This window comes from Lates calcarifer, linkage group LG18 (assembly GCF_001640805.2).
Source record: "Lates calcarifer isolate ASB-BC8 linkage group LG18, TLL_Latcal_v3, whole genome shotgun sequence".
Classification (NCBI taxonomy): Eukaryota; Metazoa; Chordata; class Actinopteri; family Centropomidae; genus Lates; species Lates calcarifer.
Genome location: NC_066850.1, coordinates 14,185,160 through 14,206,255, shown reverse-complemented (window position 1 = coordinate 14,206,255; position 21,096 = coordinate 14,185,160). Strand labels below are relative to the sequence as shown.

Below are 21,096 nucleotides of genomic sequence, written 5' to 3'. Positions count from 1 at the left end.
AAAGTCTATATCTGGTCATGCAGGTTCTGTGAAATGAGATAACTGTTAATGAAGGCACATTGAGGGTCAGAGTTCTTCAACCTGATTATTTCTGGCTTGGTTATATAACTGTGAGTAGCAGCAACTCTTAACATAGCTCCGTCAGTCTCTGCAGATAAGCCTCTGCGGCGATAACACAGCTCCACTCAGGTCTGTGAACACAGTCAGGAAGCAGGGAAAAGAGACTTTAATTGGCTAATTTGACTGACAGTGCCCTGTGAGTAACTCGAGTGAAGCCATTTCCGAATAAAATCTGACCAAAGGAAGCAGTGGGTGCAGTCTGGAAGGCCACATACTGTGAGCAGCCACAGGTAGGACTGAAATGTCTTTACTTTAGGCTCACTGATTTGATGATTAAGTAATATAATGAAGTCATAAAAAACATAAAGTCTGTTCACCCACATGACAACACATGTCTAATACACAACTTAAGCCTTCATCAGCCCTCACTGCTAATGTTTTACACTGTTAAGGAATAAACAGTCATCTGGTTGCCTCTGATTGTTGCTGCAAACTGAAGGAATCTGGCTGCGCCCTGCATTCAATACACAGTATTACTAATTAAGGGGGCGTCAGGGGGTGGGCAGGATGACTAAGTGAGATTCCTGGGTGGGAAGTGAGCTAAGGGAAAATGCTTTTAATAAAATAAAAGAATAAACCAGTCAGTCTCTTGCATTTTTTTTTGTTTGTAGTTAGAGGGAAAAATTAGTTTCTAGGGTTCAAAATGTATCAGAGCTGAAACAATCAGTCAATTGACCAATAAGTTGATCAACAGAAATTTCATCTGCAACTGAGAAAATAACTTATAAAATAATCAATCAGTCATTTAAAGGAAGGAACTCTGGTACTTTTGAACCTGTGAACAGCTGCTGCAATGTAATCTGACAGGCAACTGTCAGTTATTGACCCAAAATATGGGAAAATAAGGTTTAAAAAATACCAGACGTATCCTCTAAGTCACTTGTTAGATCAAAGTTCCCACTTCCTTTATTTGGTCTACATAATGTATGCCATACTCATCACCATTTTTCAGTCACTGTCACTGTGCAGACCAAAGCAGATGTATTTTTCTTACACTTTCATATTTCTGTACACATTAGATATATACTGCATACCACCCCCGTGAGCCTAGGAAATTCAGACGAAACAGGGTGAAGTTCCAGTAAATCATCATGTCTGTGATTACTAAGGGCATCGGCGCCTGCTGATTGGCCGCCCCGCACGCGAGCTGCAGAAGCGGAGAGGGGCGGGAACGTTCCTCCGGCGCGCTATATGTACGGCTGTGCGTCTGCCCGGGACCAGGGGAAACGCTCAAGCGAAGCGTAGAAGCAACAGCGACAACAAGCAAGAGCAGAGACTTGGACACTATACACACACGCACACACACACACACACACATCCCTACTACTACTCCTACTACTAACAGCAGCAGCCTGCGCGCGGTGAACGGAGCGGACCCAGCGGGACTCCATATACAGTTTATTCCAGCAGCAGAGAGGAGTGGGAAAGTTTGGAGAAATGCAGTCAGTGTACCAGCACCTCATCAGCCTGCTGTTTGTCTTCAGCAGCCTGCACGTTGACCAGCTGACGGAAGGCTGCTCGTGCGCTCTGTCGCACCCGCAAGACGCTTTCTGTAACTCCGAGATAGGTGAGTGACGGATCACGTCGAAACCCCCGTTTACTGCTGCACATTAGCCTGTTTTCATTTTAACCCCTGAACCTGCCGAGAGCAGATGTTGAGGTTAAGGTGCTGCCTGTCAGTCAGTGCAGGAGAGACGGCTGACCTGCGATCAGTTTACTGTATGCACGTCAGTTAGGAGAGTTTGTATATTTGAAGCATAGGAGTTAAGCTCTATGGGAATATTTTGAATTTGACACAGATGTTTACAGCAGAACCTCTGCATGTGTATTTTCTTCTCCCCAGCATACAAGAGTCAGGTGTTTTCCCAACAGTATTTAATGGAAGACCCATGGTTCCCTAACATTTCTATGCTTTTTAATCCTCAAAATGACTCAATTTGGTGAAGCAGTTTGGGAATCACTTGAAGCCTATCTTCATTTCTCCACCTGATCTTTTTCACTTCATATTCAACCTGTTTAAATCTGGTAAACACTCTCAGTTTCAGTGTAGTCTCAGAGCTATAGCTGTAGACCAATGCAAGCTCTCACAGATGAGTGAAGCATGACGCTTTTCGTCATTTCCACAGCCACCCTACCCTCTGATCGAGTCTTTCAACTACCTAAAAATGTGTCTTTTCAAGTTACAGGAATGAGCAAGTAGTGTTAAGTGACACCAGTTGATAATAAGATCCACAGTCAGCTTTATATGTTTAAAATTCTGCTTATTTATCTGCACAGTCTGGTATTTCTCTGTCAGACAGCCACCCGGTTGTAACTCAGATATGCCCAGCCTCTGGCTCACAAACAGCGGGCGAGGGAGGTTTACATAGCTTCTTTTACTGCCTGGTTATGCTTTCTCTGACTCCCCAGAATAACATGAACTTGGGATCTGGCCTTAGGCTGAAACACCGGTCCAGCTTGACCTGTGTTTTTAGATAACAGTGGGAAAGACCTCAAGATTATCTGATCTGCCCGGTAGGCAGAGATGGTGTTTTTGTACTATGTGTTTCAGATGGGTTTGGGGCAGAAAGACAGGACAGGAGGGAAGCTGATAGCAAGGAACACACACACACACACACACACACACACACACATTCTTATTTGCAAAGGCGGCAGTTAAAGGTGTTTTTGAGTGCAGGTCATTTGACCCAAAAATGTGAAACCGTCATGCGGCTCTCTAAAACCCTGATACATAATCAAACAATAATCCCTCAGTCTAAACTGAGCACACGCACACTGTAGCCATGTGTGTAGCCCATGTGTTCACCCTGTCCTCTAGTGTCGACTAACATGTTAAAAGGGAAGTCCTAGTTTCTGCAGCAACACCCCTGCAAACACACACACACACTCTCAGATGTCTCTTGTAGTGATGTTGCATTTACTACTGTTCACCAGTAGAGGCCGATAGCGATGATAAATGCTTTAAAAGATTTTGTCATGTTAAATAAACCTACAAAATTACAAGAAGAAATATTTTTTGTAGTTTTTTGTCCAAATTTAATTCCTCAGATAGAGGAGAAAATTGAGACCACTAATGTCTGTGCGCTAAATATGAAGCTAGAGCTACTCTAAGCTAAGCTAAAATAAGCTAGCATTTATACTGTTGTTTTTGTCCAAATTAAAGAAATAACGTGTGATTAGTGAGCTTAGACTTATTTGTTTTCTTAGTGAGAGTTAAATGAGACTGACATTACTCTCATGTCTGTATGCTTTGCTGGCTGGAAACAGGATGAAACAGCTAGCCTGGCTCTATCTACAATAAAACATCACCTTTTAGCACATCTAAACCACTAATTAATAAGTTATATCTTAATTATTTTAATTAGTGAGCTTGTAGATGTTGAACGGTTCCCTTAATTCCGATCTCATAGTGTACAAGCAGGCACAAATACAAACTGTTACTTAACAATAATACAGCTAGAATACTTTTTAAGTCTTGTCCTATTTCCCTTCCATGTCATAAAACTGTCTTTCTCTCTGCCTATCCCTCTGCAACAACAAGAAATACTTTACATTAAGGACATAACATGCCTTCAAAATACCATTTAATTAGCACTGCTCTGTTTCAAGACTCTTCATAATCACTCTGCAAGGCTTTCCTTTTGTGACTGGAGGACAAGCCTGTACATCTGTGTTGGTGTAAGCCACTCCTAGTTTTGACATGGGCGGAAAATCATGATGATGATGATGAGGCAAACCCTTTGTAGAGCTTCAGAGGGAAAGAGATGAAGGTGTATATCTCTTATAGGAGGAGGCCTCTAAAATAGGACCCAGATATTGTGACTTTAAGGGCCCAAAATGGCCACTCTGTGCCTCTCAGTAACCTCTGATCACCAGGCCTGTGAGTGCGTCCTCAGCCAAGTGACCCGTTTGGACTGAGTGAACATGCCGCTTGCACAAACACTCATGCGATGCCTTTCATAGTGCTTCAGATCTTCAGATAGCTCATGATGTTGGCACCCACTGAGACTTGCCAATGTAGAATCTGGGACTGACTTCAATGGGCGCAGTGATCAGTTGTGAGCCCCATAAATCCCATTTCCAAGGTCCCGGCTTAGCTCGAGATGTGCTTTGAATGCTTGCGGCCCCTCTTATACCTCAGAAACACTTCTACAACAGCAGTTAATGCAGAGCACAAAGGTCACAGCTAGTAACGTTCTTAAACGTGGGTCAAATGTAGTCATATTGCATATTAAGACAAAGTTAGGATGGTCATTAATTGTGTACTTTTTACACTGCAAAGACTAGACTTTTGAGATCTACATGGGAAGCTTGAATGGTTTGATATAATCCTTCCCTAGGGAATGTTGTAATTTTATGATGTATAGCTAAAAGTACTTCCCCACGTCCCCAGGCTGTTGCTATCCTTGACATGTTAAAGGATACCACAGGGAAGAAAAGACTTATGATTTGAAAAGTGGTTGTTCTAGTTAATTCTTTAATGTAAAGTCTTTTTCTGTTTCCTTAAACTAAAACCTGCACTTCCCCAAGTGTCACCAAGCCCAGATAAAACACGAAGACCTGGAGAACAAAAGAGGATGGGGTTGAAAAGCTAATGCCTGTAATTCTCACCATTGACATCAAAGGCAACGGACCTGAATCTTCCCAATTTAAAACCTGCAGTCAAGTTCAAAGTGTTTTCCTCTTGTTTTCTTGGCCCTGACCCATAATCACCCGCAGGCACATCACTAGATGAATCGCAATTAGATGAAAGGATTGGAAATTGGGTTATTGGAGTCTGTCTCTATTTAAGAAATATAAATATTTAAGAGCATGAAAGTGCTCTAAGAAGAGACAGCTGTAGTTTCTAGCTAAGTTTCTAGTGTCTGGCTTTCCCTTCATTTTGATGGTGTTATGCTCAGACCTGGAATGCATCTGAGTCTTATTGTTAGTTACCATTTCAGTACTTGCTGATAAATTGTCATTTTTGTGGTTTGTGTTTGGAAAACTATAAGTGGGAAATCCTGCACAGTAAACTTTATTCTGATCCAGTCAGATCCATCCTGTAAGTTTTCCCTGCCACATACCTGAGCACCAGGCGGTGACCTGGCTGCTCTCTTGTGCAGAGACCTAGTTGGCTGCTATTAGGCATCTGGGTTAAAGCAGCCCATTCACAAGGGGAAATGAGCAGCACTTGTTTTTCCAAAGCCCTTCGAAAGTAAGATTAGAGGCCCGGCAGTAAACTTTGACCCTGAGATTTAATATCGCTCCGTAACAACGCTCGTTCCCAAGCGCTCAGGGTGACAGGAGCAAACCTTTACGTGCTTGCACCATGAACCAGGTCAGTTGCAGAGGATTAACGTGATGTGTATTTATGCTTGGGTTGGGATTGAGGATCAGGCCATTGAGAGAAACGTATCCCGTTCTGCTTTGGGTATTTTGTTGTGCATAGGAGAGATTTGTCAAACAAGTACAGCATAGCAGGGTTAGAGCAATGCATTGGCAATGCAGGCCTGGAGCTTTGTGACAGCGCTCTCCTGGTACCAATACACCCCCTTCTTCTATTAATGAGTTATACACTGTAGTCGAATCGGTACTCCCTCTGTCAGCCGCTCTCATCTGCAGGTCAACAGGTGACAGATGATAATCTGAGCCGAGCCAGGACTCCTGTTTAGAGATGCATTATGTAAGCTTGGATCAGATATCCGCAGTTTTCCCAAAAGTCTGTTAAAATACGATGAGATGTCAAAGGTTCTGGATTCTGTACAAGCTTGGGATGTTCGTCCCCAGAGCCAGGCGTATCAAATCTCCAGCCTGTCCCTCCCTTCTCTGATGACCATGCAGCCGCTCCATGGTCCACTGTTTTAAACATGAGGCCAGCACAGGGGTGATGGACAACTGCCCAGCACACACTCATGAAAATACAATGACTAATAACCCACAAACCACTGATTTATCGCCTTCAGTCGTACTTTTAAAGGTATTATTGAGTCATCTCTGACCTTTACTGACCTTGCAACAAAATTACAACAATTATATAACAGTTATCTATGATGGCTGTAAAAACTGGTCAGATTTTAAAATAATAAAAAGAGAGAGATATGAAAAGCAGGCACTAAGGAAATGCATATAACACTAGGCCAACTGACAGAGCTTCAGGTGTTGGTTGTGACTCTCTTTCCCATTGCATTCATGGATCGTTTGTAATTTGGAGACATAGTTTGTTGTGAAGCAATTTATTTTAAATACTTTGGTCAAAACCTACCAAAGGCACCAATTTTAGCTTTGACAAGTAGCGTTTTTGAGGTCAGCTAGCATGACACTTGAATTTAAATGACTAGTTGGTTAAAGATTCCCATGCCTCATTCCAACAGAAACATTTAGTGAAAAAAATTGCTGCCATGTTGAAAACTGGAAAAATTAGTCTTATCAAGTTTTTTCAATCACCATATCAGAAATGGTTACTGAACTGAGAGTTTTTGCTGCTACAGCCTTACTTGGTCTGGTATGACCAGTAGGTTATGGTGGCTACTTCTAGCTCATAGCAAACTCAAGCTAGATATTTGTGTACCTGACATTACTGAGTTAGTTTGTTAACTTTATTGCTTATATCTACTTGTGGTATTTTAGCACAACAATATATTCATCAAAGTGGTCACTTTGAATCTGACCACATTTAAAGGCTGTTTGGTTAAAACCTTACCTAAATGTAAAGAATTCAGTGAAATGAACACTGTTGTATTTGACTCACAATATTTCCTGTTGACACCAATGGATCACCATAGAATCAGAGATGGTGTTGAAGCTCACTGCCTTTGCATTTCACCAACCAATAAGTGGACGTTACTTTATGCTTTATGCTTCATGCTCCAGCGTTTTCTATCTGACATAAAGCTCTACAGCAGAGATTCAGTTTCAGTGTTTATTTTTGAGCATGGTAGTGTGTCGTCCTGAGAATTCCTCTTCCTCCCACTCGCCTCCTCAAACTTGGACCACTTTCTGCATACTAAAATCACCGTCACCCGCCCTGCACCTCGCTTTCTTTCTCTCCTTCACACACACACACACACACACACACACACACAAATGAGTCACCTTATTCTTGTCATGCCTGCAGTTTGCCACATTGTACGTAGGCTGAAATAAATGTTTAACTAAATTACATGCTCACCTTAAGATTTAGCATTTGCATTCATGCTTGTGTAATCCCCTGCTTTAGGCAAGAGATACTGAGTGAAAAATGGATCCACTTCTTCTTTTTTCTTTTTTGTTAGACCCTGGTTACCTCTCTTATCATGAAAAGCCTCCCACTCTTAAAAATGTATGTCAGATCCTCTGCAGAAGATGAATCCTTGTGCGTCACGCCACTAGCCTGTAATTCCTTGTGTTTAGCAAAGTAAGAGGGAGAGGGACTCTCACATTATAGTACAGTCACTGACAGATATTTCAGCTCTACAATATTAACTTCTGGGTTAATAACCAGGCCATGTGACTCCAGTGATTCCTTGTAACCTTAAGTCTGCAGGTAGACAGTATAAGTGTACTTTTGTACTTATTTGGTTAAAATTGTAACTAGCAAAACTGTAAAGGGACAGGTGGCTATAGCTATAGATAGCTATAGTATTGGTCAATATCTGTTGCTGGTATTGGCTGATATTTGCTGCTATATGAGCTTGTTGAGAACCAGGGAATATAACGCTTTTTATGAGTAGTCATAGCCTTGTATGAGATCCCAATGTCAGTGGGAAATAGACATATGTACATGTACAACTGTGGAAACAAGACTGTCTACACAGTATGTCCATAGTTTTCAGATGAACTAGGGTGATTTGAGATCACATTATTAAACTGGGTTAAATAAACACTTGTGATGTAGACTTTTTGACGTGAGCCGGCAGCCATGCGGTTGTACATAAATATAACTGCTGAATGGAGAGGAGGTCAAGGGGTCACTGCAGGGGAATGACACAAATCCTCTGTCTCCGGAGCAGCTGATGCCCTTCACACATTCCTTTGGGTGATGGCACCATCACTGGCCAATTAGTGGCCGATGTCCAACAAGAGGGGTCCTATCTGGATGTACTTCAGTTGAATCAGCTGACCTGTGGCCCTTCAAACACGAACATTTGTTTCTCCTGAGGGGTGGTTTTGAGGTCAGGGCAGAGTAGGAAACTAGGTTTTGGGGTGACACTTAAAAATAACAGCAGAAGTGTATTTAACACAGGCAAAGGTATCCTGCTATATCTGCACATTCCTATGTAATTGTGCCCCAGTTCCTCTGTAATTGCAGCAGTAAACATCTGTCAAACAGCATTTGGGTACATTTAGCAAAGGTCGATCAGGTAATAGTGGGCTTATATTAAAGGAGATGACAGATTAATGGATTGAATCTTCTGCAGCACGTTACTGTGAAAGGTCAGAAAGGGGAGGACAGGCAGGGAGTCGGTATAGAACATTAACACCAAAAGGTCTGAAATGGCCTGTATTTGCCTTGGTTGTGTGATGCTTGAAAAGCTGTCAGTGAAAGTTAGTGAGTGAGAACACCCCACTACCTCACTACAACATATCACCTACAAGCTCTGCTGACAAGGAGGACTGTTACATGCAATTTGAAAGCTTTTTCCATTTTGAAGTTCCCTAGTGATGCATTTTGACTGGATGAACGAGGCTAAAAAGTGACATTTGCCATGGGACCTTCACTGAAAAAAAAAGTTAGTCTGAATAAATAAAACCCATGTTGCCAGGTAGATGTGACATTCCTCTCCCTTGTGGCATCTTTACTGCCTCACTTGGTTGAAAAGCTAACGTGGAGTCATGAATTTTGAATTTGGACAGATTAATACAAATGGAATATTCTTTTTTACCACATGGAACAATAGTTTTTTAGCTGTGCTAATGGTGTCTACAAGTCTAATGTGTAATACACTTGCACTTGTTTTTGTGATAATTAGCTAACATCTGTTTGCTAACAATCTTAACAAAAAATGGTAACCTTCGTAAACATTTCCTGCTAAACACTGGCATGTTAGCATTGTCATGTAGCATGCTCAAGTTAACAAATACCTGAAAGCACTGTTATGCCTGAGTAGGGCTCGGTACCGAACTTCTTTTATGGCACCAACCGAAATGCTTAGATACTACCCGGTATTGAAAGATGCTTTGTTTTCGGTGCCAAGTGTCAATACCAAGGAGTAAATCACGTGATCAAGATCTCATAATGCTGCCAGTGATTGGCTGTAACATTACACGCGGTAGAGGCATGCAGGAAAAATACCTACGTGATGTAATGTAATTTTCTTTGTTAGAATTTATTATTAATTGATATAATTGGCATCGAAAAAAGTATTGTTCAGGAACTGGTATCAAAGTCAAGGTATCAATATTGGTACCGGTATTGAAAGTTTTTGAGTGATACCCAGCCCTATGCCTAAGTATAGAGCTGCCAGCACTTTGTACTCCTGATATACACAAAATTAAACTGAAATGGATCTAATAGACTGTATTTCTTTTGGTAAGCTGTTGAATGGCCACATTTCTTTAATCTCTCTTGGGAGTTATATTTAGAATTTCAGGGTCTTCATTTCCAAAATAAATATGTGGCCTTCACTTTTGGGTGGTCATGCTGTAACTGCTTCCTGTTTGACTGATATTTTTATTCCATTTGCCTGGAGGACAGCTAGACAAATACAGACCAAACAGAAGATGCCACATGCCTCATTTCTTTCTCCAGTTGAAAAGAATGAAAGGCTTCTCATTTTTTCCCTTTCTGGGGAATGTGAGCCCCCAAAGAATGTGGGAAGGAAATTCCACTGGGAGAAGATAACAAACACAGCCAGTGTTAGTTGTGTCTGTGGCTGGTGTGGCTGTGGGCAGCAGGTGAACTTCACAGAAGATTGACCGCTTATGCAGGGCCCGCAGGTCTGGTTAGACTCTATTCACTGGCTCAAATTATCACTCATTTCTACACTCCCTGCTCCTAGCCTTCCACAATAAGCCCCCTTACTCCAACATGAGTGAAAGCAAACAAATCAAAGTCACCACCAAACATTTTCACCTCACCAGAGTTTACATGGGGGTCCTATATGCAGATAAGATCTTTTTCGAAGCCCTGATCCCAATATAGAGGGAAGCCTGTTTAAACAGAGGAGACACACACTGAACCTTTTTTCCTCAAATGACTTCATTCTGGGTCAGAAAAAAGCTGACTGGAGTCACGTTCTTCCACTTCTGATCTCAGTTCTAAACCTACAGAATCAAAACCAATCTATACTATAAAAACTGGATGTGAACATTTCTGTGATTGTTCCATCTTAGAGTAGATATGAGCAGTCATCCAAAAAAAATCTTGATCTTCCATGGTACAACTCAAAAGGGCCTTTAGTGTTTTTTCCCCATTGGCCCTCATTGGCAAATGGCAGCAATGCAGAAAATCGGATAAACGGATTAACAGCGGTGCCAACTTGGTCTGAAATGGTATTTATCAGGGGGTTTGCTAATGCCTCCTACTGGCCGAGGCAGTGTGTTTGATGATTTGGAGAGGGAAGCTTAGAGTATATGATAAAGATATGTGACAGATCATTTGGTTGACCAGTCTTTCTCTTCTCTTCACAGTGATTCGGGCTAAAGTGGTGGGCAAGAAGCTCCTGAGAGATGGACCTTTTGGAACAATGCGATACACAGTGAAGCAAATGAAGGTGAGAGTGTCAGTCCTCACACAAGACACTAAAACTCTCACAGCTTTGAGGAATTTTATGGCATTTGGTCTCTTCATTACAGAGTTTACAGAGAAGATCATTACAACTGTCATGTCTGTTAGCTACTTATGACGGGGCTAGTAAGGTTATAGAGGTAGAGCGAACAGGAGTGTATCAAGTGTGTGAAAGGATAAAGAGAAAGGCAGTGGGGTTTTACTGTATTGGATGGATCACACAAGTCTAGGTTGTGTTGTTATGGGCATGTGGGCAAGTTTCAACTTTTTGTGACTGCCATTTTGGGATACCATGTTTTTTATGCTTTGTGCTCAATCTCCCATTTAAAACACATGTGATGTCATCTGTTTTTGATTCATCACACTTGTTCAAGTCATCATTAGTTTACAGGAACCCATAAAGAAACACACTATGATTATTGAAAGACTGAACATGCTTGTCAATTGAACATTAGCTTAGTAGCAGAATTCTTAACTTGCACACTCAATATGTTCAGGGAGAGTTCCTGATATCATAATCCATGATTCTGATTGTAAACACAAGGCCATTGCACTGAGATGAATGTCAAATTAAGAACAAACCTATTTCTCTTCTTTTTAAAAAAGCTCTTTGGTTTCATATTTAAAAGCATGGTCACATAAAATCTCATACAACAGGTGTTTCAGAAACTCTTGTAGTTACAGCGCTTTCTGTCTGTCCCCTCAGCCACTGTGTGATAGCTGAAAAGCAGTCCAGGATATTTAGCCTGAAAGCCCATTCTTCACTTCCTCTATATTCTTACATAACACTGCATATTTCTGACAGATGCTGACATCGGCCATGCTGCTCAGACAGGAGCCAGGCCGGAGGATTAGCGGGCTTACAGGCATTACAGCTCAACCAAACTCTGCGCTTTGAGTATAAACATTTCAACAGAGTCATGCACTGCATCAGTACAATCCCAGTTTGTAATAAATGCATTAAGTGGCCTCTTGTTAGTGAAGCACACCAATCATCACTGTAAGGATTATCCTCAGGAATTAGATGTGACCTTTGCACCTCTTAGGTTATTTATTTGTATTGCAGTCTTCTGGTTTATACTGCAAACAGTGGTTTTCCTTGTGGGCTGATAAAGAATACAATTCTCTCCAAATTTCAACAAATCCTATGAGACGGATGCCTTTGGCTTTCCCAAACCTCCACAGTTTCGGGCTTAAGTAAAAGCTTGTTCTGCTTTTCTGGGAGCGACGCGTCTAAACAGGGATTTCCTGTTGTTCCCAGACAAATAAATTACAGTGAAAAAAACACAACAGTTCTCAGGGCAAACACTGACTTCTGGCCCTGCATACCTGAGCTGACTAGAGGGAGCTGAGGTCCAGCGTTTAGTAACGACCTTGCCCAAACAGCATCAAAGTCGAAACACATTACACAACGTAATCATGTTATCTATGATTTAGTTAAGGGCAGAGTCTAATACTCCTTCTCCCACAAGGCGTTGCTTAAGGAATGTCATCTGATAAAGTCAGTGTGCTGTTTTCTTTCATCATTTATGTGTGAGGTTGAGTAAAGGGTGCAGTGCCAGGGTGAGAGGTGGCTTTTTTTTTTCTTTCAGGTCTTAACTCCAATTTTGGTCCCCATGTCTTACAGATGTACAAAGGATTCGACAAAGTCCAGCACGTGCAGCACATTTACACAAGCGCCTCTGAGAGTTCGTGCGGGGTCAAGTTTGACATCAACAAGTACCAATACCTGATCACAGGTAAGCTGACTATTGGAGTTTGACAGATGAGGGCATTATGGGAATTATGGATGTACCACAGCTTATTTTGAAACTGCCCAGTTAAATTTCTTCTGTGGTAAAGTAGCCAAAACTCAAGAGTCACTTGCTTTTCTGGGATCTTTCGACCTTATCCCTTCTTAAATGAATGGTGTTTTCTTAGGTGTCATCTGGTGACCTAAGTAGAGAATTGCTGTGACATAAGATCAGGTGGTTGTAGACCGTTAAGATCTACAGTATCCTGACCAAAGTTCAGTTCTTAGAAAGACTGCAGGATATCTTCGAAAGCTCAGGAAAAAGCGTAGTTAACAGAATACCACAGATATTTGTTTCCAAGGTGAAGAATGAATCTTGAAACTTAACCAATTTTATTACTTGTCGTGCTAAACATACATGTATTGAAAAGCCAGCAGCAGGCCTCTCTGAGTCTTACTAGCAGCATTACTTGTTGTAAGCCTAACTTACTGTCCCGCTGCTCGTCTCCTCCCCAAGGACTTCTTCAGTTGTCCTGTGACACAAACTTTCCCACTATTTATAACCTGCCATTTGCCAATGCGCAAGGAGGCAAAGCAAGAGCCTTTTAAAAAAAATGCACTCATTTCCCTTAGCTTCTCAAGCCAGAAACAGCAGAAAGCAGTTTTTCCTCTCTTGTAACTTGTAATTAACAGCTAGCAGGAAGCGACTGGTGTTTTCCAGCAGAAGCATTTTATGAGTTGCTATTTCCAACAGAGGTGCAGTTTACTTTGGACCCTGTGGTGCTTGGTGTATATAACTGTCGCTAAGTCCCGACCTGTAAATACTGCAACTACACCCGGCAGTGCATGTGAATGAACCGGGGTTGCCAGGCAGCCACGGCTATGTTTACCCAGCCTGGGTGCGAGTGACATCACAGATGTCTTTCGCTGCTCTCAGGGCGTCTATAATAAGTCCTGCATATGATCAGGACTGCATTACGAGCAATTTAAACACACCAGGGCCTGTGAAATGAGCTGCTTGAGTCTCCTTTGATCAAGCCTTGAGTGCTCTGGCCCTGATTAGTATTTTAGGAGCATGTCACACACTCAACACCATGTAATAAGCCTGTGAGTGACTCCAGTAATCGTGGTGTGGGGATGCGGGCTGAGCAGGGGGGTTGAGGGGGGTCGAAGAAGCACATATTTGTGAGCTGTCAAATTCCTGCGTGGTGACAACACAGTGAAGGAGACATATGGTGACAAATCATGATGTTCCTGAGTGCTCGCGGGCCGTCGTGATGCACCTGTCTCAGGAGTCGGAAAGCCGCAAACGGTCCAGCGCTAAAAATAGATGTCTGCTGACCTTTGGATATTCAGAAATAGGGGTGTTGGTATAATATGGGCTTACTGTATGATATTGTCTTACCATAGGTAAACAAGTTAGATTGCTTGAGTGGTGTGTTTATATTATCCTATGTTACATAGAATTGAATAGGCTTTTATTGTCACTGTACAGTTAAGTACGACAAAATTGTGGGTGCTCCTCAAAGACAAACAGTGCACTATAGAAGAAAGGTATATACAATAACAAATACAAAATGTACACAAATAATATAAAAATTTACACTAATTTTACACAATTTACATACACACAGCACACATGATTGTCCTGTGTGTATGTAAATTGTGTACATACACATGATCATGAAAATCATGAAATTAGACAAATAATGAAGTAGCATGAGCGCAATCATAGTCTCATGCTATTATCAATCTGTTTGGTCCAGTGTGAAATATATTAACAGCTACTGGATAGATTGCCATGATGTTCGGCATGGGTATTCATGGTCCTCAGAGGATATATCCTGCTCACTCTGGTTTCCAAAACCCACTTCAAAAATGTTGTTTTACAAAGGCAAATATAGCTTCTATATTCAGCTTGTGACTCAACATGTCGACCTATCCCTTTCTCAGGTCGAGTGTACAACGACAAGGTCTACACCGGGCTGTGCAACTTCAATGAGCAGTGGGACCGCCTCTCATTGGCCCAGAAGAAAGGCATCAACCATCGCTACCAGCTGGGCTGCAGCTGCAGGGTAAGTGGAAACTAGCAAACTTCTGACCAGCAAGGACAGGAAAGATGAGGGAAGAGGAGGAAGAAGAGGGATCAAGAAGAAGGAACTAGAGATTAAACCTCCTTTACAACTAAAAGTAAACATGAAACCGCTTATATAAAGTCCACTAGAGTGCTTCTTAATGATTAGAGGAGGAAGGAAATACTTTGATATTCATGGTACTTGTGACTGTGAAAGGTCAAAACGTTTCAGGCTCACTAATGCTACTGTTTAACTACGGCCAGCCAACAGAGACTGAGAGCAAAAATCATTTACTTATACTAAAAATGACCTTCACGGTTATATGGCAGTATTACAGAGACTGAATTATGAGCTCATTTTAAGAGCCTAATTTCCACTATTATTCATCATGGTTGTCTAGAAGAGACAGAAATAGAGAGAAAACAACTTCACGACTAGCACTGGGAGTTATTAAGTAACAGCTCTGGAATCAGCTCAAGTCCTCATTCCCAGTTTTATGTGACTCAAACATGTAGCCCGCCGCTGTGCAGCTGCTTACCCGCCTGGTTAACGTACTACTGTACAGCAGTGTCCTGGACATCTGCTAACACCATCGGCCCCTATCAGTGTAAGTGGATTAGCAGAGAGACCTATTTGTTCCTGGTTCGGGCCAGCGCCTGAAAACTGTGTTCATGGCAGCAGCCCAGAGGCATCCAGAGAAGGCCATCAATCATCTGTGACATCAGCGTGAGAGTCCGTAAGCACAGGCAGTCATAAACATCATCACACTTATTAAACGCACTCGGCCGTCCTCCGCATTCCTCCACAGATGATGACTTACTGCATTAGTAAGCTGAAAGCACGTCACACAAAATTATTCTCCACAGATCATTAAAACCACTCAAACTAGGAAGTTGCGTCGAACATCTCTGAACCGTGGGGGACAGATTCTCCAGGTTTCAATAACTAAAACATCCAGAATGGGAAGTGTGCCCTCTAACTTTCTAATAGAAATTGCTGTTGCATTCACATCCCCATAAGTGGAGCTCTTTGCAGCTGATGACTCTGCTTTGCTGTCACTAAACACAGCGTTTCCGTTCATCACCTCTCTAAGTATTTATGTGGATCTTCCTGTCAGTTCATGCTGCATATTCATCTGTGGAGCTGTTTTTTGTGTCAGCACCTGGAGTAGTGACGCATGAAAGAAGCTCAGTAAAATCCAATCATTAAGAAACTACAAAAACATCACTGCTTCAGGAAGGCGGCTGATGTTCATTTACCATTTCACAGCAGAATACCAAGTAATTTCAAAGCTACCTTTAATCACACCTGATCTATTAATCTGCTGGAGTAAATGACTGAGAGCAAAAGCTGAAAGTTGAGATTTCACATTTTAAATGCATGTTCACCATTTACTATTTCAGCCAAATCACACTGTCTGCTCACTTCTTTTCCTTAATGGACCCAATTACCCTCTATCCAAAGCTTTCGAAAAAATAAATAAAATAAAATAATGAAAATGATTATTATTTATTATTTTATTATTTTTTGTCTTTTTTTTTATTTTATTTGGTCAGAGCCAGAGTAGCTGTTTCCCTGAACGATCATATTAAAGAGTCATACCAAGAAAAGAATTGGGGTGGATTACAGTAAGAAGGGAAAGGAGATAGACAATTTTAGCTAAAAAAAAACAAACAACAACAACACACAACAAAACAGTGAGTGTACATCTGTTGTTGCTAGTCCACAATTTTGTTTCTTGCTTCATGGTTAAATCTTAAGGTTCGCCTCTGTCTCTGTCTGTAGATTAAAGCCTGCCGCTACCTGCCTTGCTTTGTGACCTCAAAGAACGAGTGCCTATGGACAGACATGCTGTCCCACTTCGGCAATTCTGGCTACCAGTCCCGGCACTACGCCTGCATCCAGCAGAAGGAGGGCTACTGCAGCTGGTACCGGGGCATGACCGCTCGTGACAAAACCACCATCAATGCCACCGACCCCTGAACCTGACCTGTCTGCCTGACACCCACTGCCACCTACCTGACTCCGTCCCTTCCCTGATCACCTCTAGAGTATTTCAGGACTCTTAAAGCTCACTGGCCTGGGTGACTGCCCCCCCCCTTAAAGGGGCAAAAATGAGAAAAGAACAAATCCATTACAGTGCCTGTTTCGTAGCACTTCTGATAGAAAACAATACCTTTTTTGTTGTACAGATCACCCACTTGAACTCTTTAATGTTTTTACCATATTACAATCAAACTCAGTCCTTGCAGCGAACTGTCTCTTTGAATTTAATGGTATTAAAAAGGTGAAAAAGACAGTTAATGGGCCAATAACAAGTTTAAGTATTTTATCAACCTCCAGAATTGAAGAGCTAATCTCCAAGACACTGTGTAACTGACCAGTATCACTGGTGGCAGTTAGTGACCTGCAGTTAGCCTACTATTATTGTCATTTTGTGCATTTAGGCAGTATATTTCTTCCCTTTGTTCCTTTAAAAGCAAGGACTCTCAAGTATCAAATGAATTTCAATCAATGAAAAAGAAGCGCAACCAGCAATGATCACTACGTAAATCTGAGATGTAAAGCTGTTACATTGTTGTTACTAAAGTGCGCCTGAGATATAACATAAGACAGCTGCAGTTCTGTACATATGCAATAGAGAAAAGAGCCAAGAATTTTATTGAGAATAGGGCCAATGTGCAAGGTATGATCCCTGAAAAATATACCTCTTATTTTGGCTTCAGAAGAATTTTTAAAAATGGTATTGTTTCACAGTGAAGTATACATCAATTATGTTCAGTTTTTACTGTAACGTGTCTTTATGGATGGTAGTGTCTGCTTCCCTGAGTGTTTGTGGTGTAACTCATTTTGCAGTTACATCACGAACAGCACTCTGTTGAACACTGATGAATATCAGCGAAATGCTAAAAATGTCTGTTTTGTTACAGTGGCAACACGGGGGAGAGCTTATTTCTTGCAGAGATGGTGATATTTTATTTTTTGCTGTATATAACATAAGCTACAGAAATGAACTATCAACTCAGCTGAAACCTCTGTATTACATTTATTTATATGTTAAATGGATTACACATTAACCATGTGGTATATCTGCAAAAAAGTATACATAATAGTAGGCCAAAACTACATTGTGACAACCATTACGGCCTGTGCAATTGTCCACAATGAAGGACCAGCATCTACAAGTTATATATTATGGTACCTTTTTTTTTGTTTGTTTTGTTTTTGTTTTGCTGGATTATATTTCCCCCGACTGGTACTCTTCACCAAATGAAAGTACAGTATAAGCAGAGGTTTCAGAAAATGATTTATTTTGTAAGTGTATATTCAGTCTTTTTGTATTTAACTATTTGAAAAGGACATCAAATATATATATGAAAGTAACAATATTGTCACTAAATTCATTCTTCTTCACCTGTACCCATCTGGGGGATTTCCTTTTTTTTTTTTTCCTGTGCCGTACCTTCAGTCCATTCCATTAACAGACACAGATTTGCCTCAAAGGGAGTAATGGGATAGTAGTTTGACATTTTGGGAAATATATTTAATTACTTTATTCCTGAGAGTTAGATGAGAAGATTGATACCACTTTCATATCTGTATACTAAACATAAGCTACAGCCAGCAGCCTGGTAGCCTATCTTACAGTAATATAAAGACAGGAAAACACTTTTCTAGTTCTGCTCAATTGTAGTAATATCTGGCTATTAATGCCTCTAAAGCTAATTACATATCAAAATAAATATCTTTCATTTAATTCATACAGATACCAAAACAACATAAATGTAAAGTTGAGATATTAGAGACGTTGTCTGGACTATTTCTTAGCTAGCACAGTAACTTCCTATTGTCTCTCCAGTCAATGCTAAATTAAGCTAGCTGACTGCTGGGTTTAGCTCTGTATGTAACAGACAGATATGTGGGTAGTATCTACGTTCTCATCTAACTCTTGGCAAGAAAGTGAAATTTATTCACATCCATTCCAAAATAACAAAAATGTTCCATCCATTTTTTCTTGTGAAATGACACTAAAACTCTCCACCAAAGTCAGATCATATCATGGGAGAAAGACAGTGATTGGTTTGTATCTGATACTAAATAAAAATCCAACACTGGCATCATAGGTCAATATAAATGACCATAAAATTATCTATCTGACTATGTTACATTAGCTATCTTGCAACTCAAGTATTAAGCTTTGACAAAATATCCCTCAGTGAAGTTCAATATTAAGTAAATCTTAATATTGAACTTTATTTTGCTGAAAAAAGTAAACCTTTGAGTGAAAATGCTTTACATCGTCAATGAATTTGATTACTTCATACAGTATTTAGGCTGCTTCTCCCACTGCGGCATGTCTGTGTCAATATTTCTGTGGTTCATGTTTGTGTAAATATACTGTCTGCTTAACACAGAAACACTTGGTCAAGTTTGATCCTTAAAAAAATCACGGAAGCTGTGTACAGTTTGTGTGTAAACACTGATTCCTGAAGTGTGGGTGGGGGGTGTTTCCTTATAGGGGTTATAGAAATGTTTGACTTAATTTCTGTGTTTTATATTTTTATAATAAAGATTTAATGAAAAATGGGCCTCAGGGATTCTGTGGTGATTTTTTTTTTGTGTGTGTGTGCGTGTATATGAGAGTGTATTATTTTGTTCTCTGCACTGTTTAGATGAAGAATAATATCTGGGAGGCACTCACCATCTGTGTGTGGTTGGGATAGAAGGTTTGTTCATTCAGTGGGAATTTCTCAGGACCGAGGGAGTGGTAGAGCTTAATCATCTGAGAAAACTGCAAGCAGAAATAAACAGGATGGTCATTTAATCATTTGAGCAGCGGAGGACAGGAGAGGTTAAACAGAAGTTTTTAGGAGACACACCTGTGTTCACAGCACATTTACAACCAGACATAGCATCTGGGAATGACATTATTTTTCTGGCCATTTATAAAATGTGACCCAGTACAACTCACCAACACATTTCAGATGTTATTTAATGCTGAGGTCCTGTGATTTTCATTTCTACTTCCTTCCTTTCTACCTTTCTACATCCTACTACTTCTGGACCTGGACTACTTCCTGCTGCTGCCCTCACCTGCTGTAATAGTTTTGTTGCATCCAGTTGTGAGTTGACACAACAGCCGACAGACGTTTGACTTTTAAAGTAAAGAATAACACTCAAAGTCAGTCTTGCTTGAGCATTCTGTGTCTTTTGTGTCTAAAAACTACATTTGTGTTATTGTGTGGTACTTTTACTTGTGTAAAGGACCTAGTCACACAATAACACAAAGTAACCAACAAAGGCAGTGGTATTCCAGCAACTCCTGTGTTCTGCTCGATAAAACAACTCTTTTTGTCAATGGAGTCTGGTATTTATATAGTGATGTTTCTGGTTAAAAAGGATCTTACTCTTTAATAAAAAGGTCTCTGTAGGAATCCCATGCATACTGTTGTCAGACACTTATAATAACAATCTGAGCCTGTCAGTGACAAAAACAAGTACTTTAGTGGATGTACTTTGATGCGACCAACTGCCCACTGAATTACATTGCAGTAGCTGTTTATGGTTGCTAGGTTCACTGTTCTTGCTCAATACTGTAATGATTCCAAGGATTTTTGTCCCTAGTAACAGTGACAGATTCTAATGCAACTTTTAGGTTTCTGCCATCTGACTTTCACTGAGGAAAATTTGATGGCATCAGGAATGACAAGTAACACATTTGATCATCTGAAAACTGCTATGCTTTGTCAAATAGGTAACAGTGGCATAAATGTGGACACAAAATTATAGAGGTATATGTCTCTTGCTGACTGTACTTTAAACTTTAACTGTAGGAGGCAAGACTAACATTATGACCCCACACAGAGCCAAGCATTCACACCCTTTTCACTGCAGTCTTGTAACTCATTTTCCCTCACTACAGAGTGAGTAATAATGTGTGGTAGTGGATGCTGCCTGCACCACTGGCTCCAGAGACAGGTGTTATAGCTCCCTTTAATGGCCCAAATAAATCAGTTGGAGGCAGTCGCCGGGGGAGGGACTCGCACCACCTTTGTGCAGGTTAAAGTAGACCAAAGAGAGCCGTTAAAAATCGCTTACCACCCATGGTTTGCTGCAGAAGTTGTAGATGGAGAAGACAGAGTTGATGCTCGGGACGCCGCCAAAGTGCAGGCCGATCACAAGGTTCCTGAAGTCTTCGCCGGGGACCATGCTGTAGGCATGCTGCCGGATCAGGACAAAGTCTGGCTTGAAGGACCTGCAGCAAGAGGAACATGGAAATGAAAACCATCAGATAGGGGCATTGTTTGGGTTACCAATCAACAAATTTTTTTAAGAATGTAAATGGGCTTTTAAGGTCTTGTGTGGTAAAATCAAAGGTAGTTTAAGGATACCAGGCAAGATTTAAGTATATTGTAGTTTACTTTATCATTCTTACAGGCTGATGTTTTTAATTTTGTCTCCTGTCCTGAGAATGGGGTCTC

General features: G+C 40.9%; 2 protein-coding genes across 2 annotated transcripts in view; one reads left to right on the top strand and one right to left on the bottom strand.

Annotated features, from left to right (window-relative positions):
• The window catches only part of LOC108901380 (synapsin-3), a 97,475-nt gene that overhangs the window by 36,394 nt on the left and 39,985 nt on the right, over positions 1-21,096 (bottom strand). The window contains exons 5-6 of the mRNA XM_018702846.2: positions 20,714-20,870; positions 19,317-19,406 (exon numbers count right to left, since the gene is read on the bottom strand). Of these exons, the coding sequence (XP_018558362.1) occupies positions 19,317-19,406; positions 20,714-20,870 (247 nt within the window). The remainder of the gene's footprint in view (positions 1-19,316; positions 19,407-20,713; positions 20,871-21,096) is intronic.
• Positions 1,320-19,203, top strand: LOC108901383 (metalloproteinase inhibitor 3). The gene is made up of 5 exons (XM_018702849.2): positions 1,320-1,687; positions 10,711-10,793; positions 12,435-12,546; positions 14,493-14,614; positions 16,400-19,203. The coding sequence occupies exons 1-5, from the start codon at positions 1,558-1,560 to the stop codon at positions 16,595-16,597; spliced, it is 645 nt and encodes a 214-aa protein (XP_018558365.1). The 5' UTR covers positions 1,320-1,557; the 3' UTR covers positions 16,598-19,203.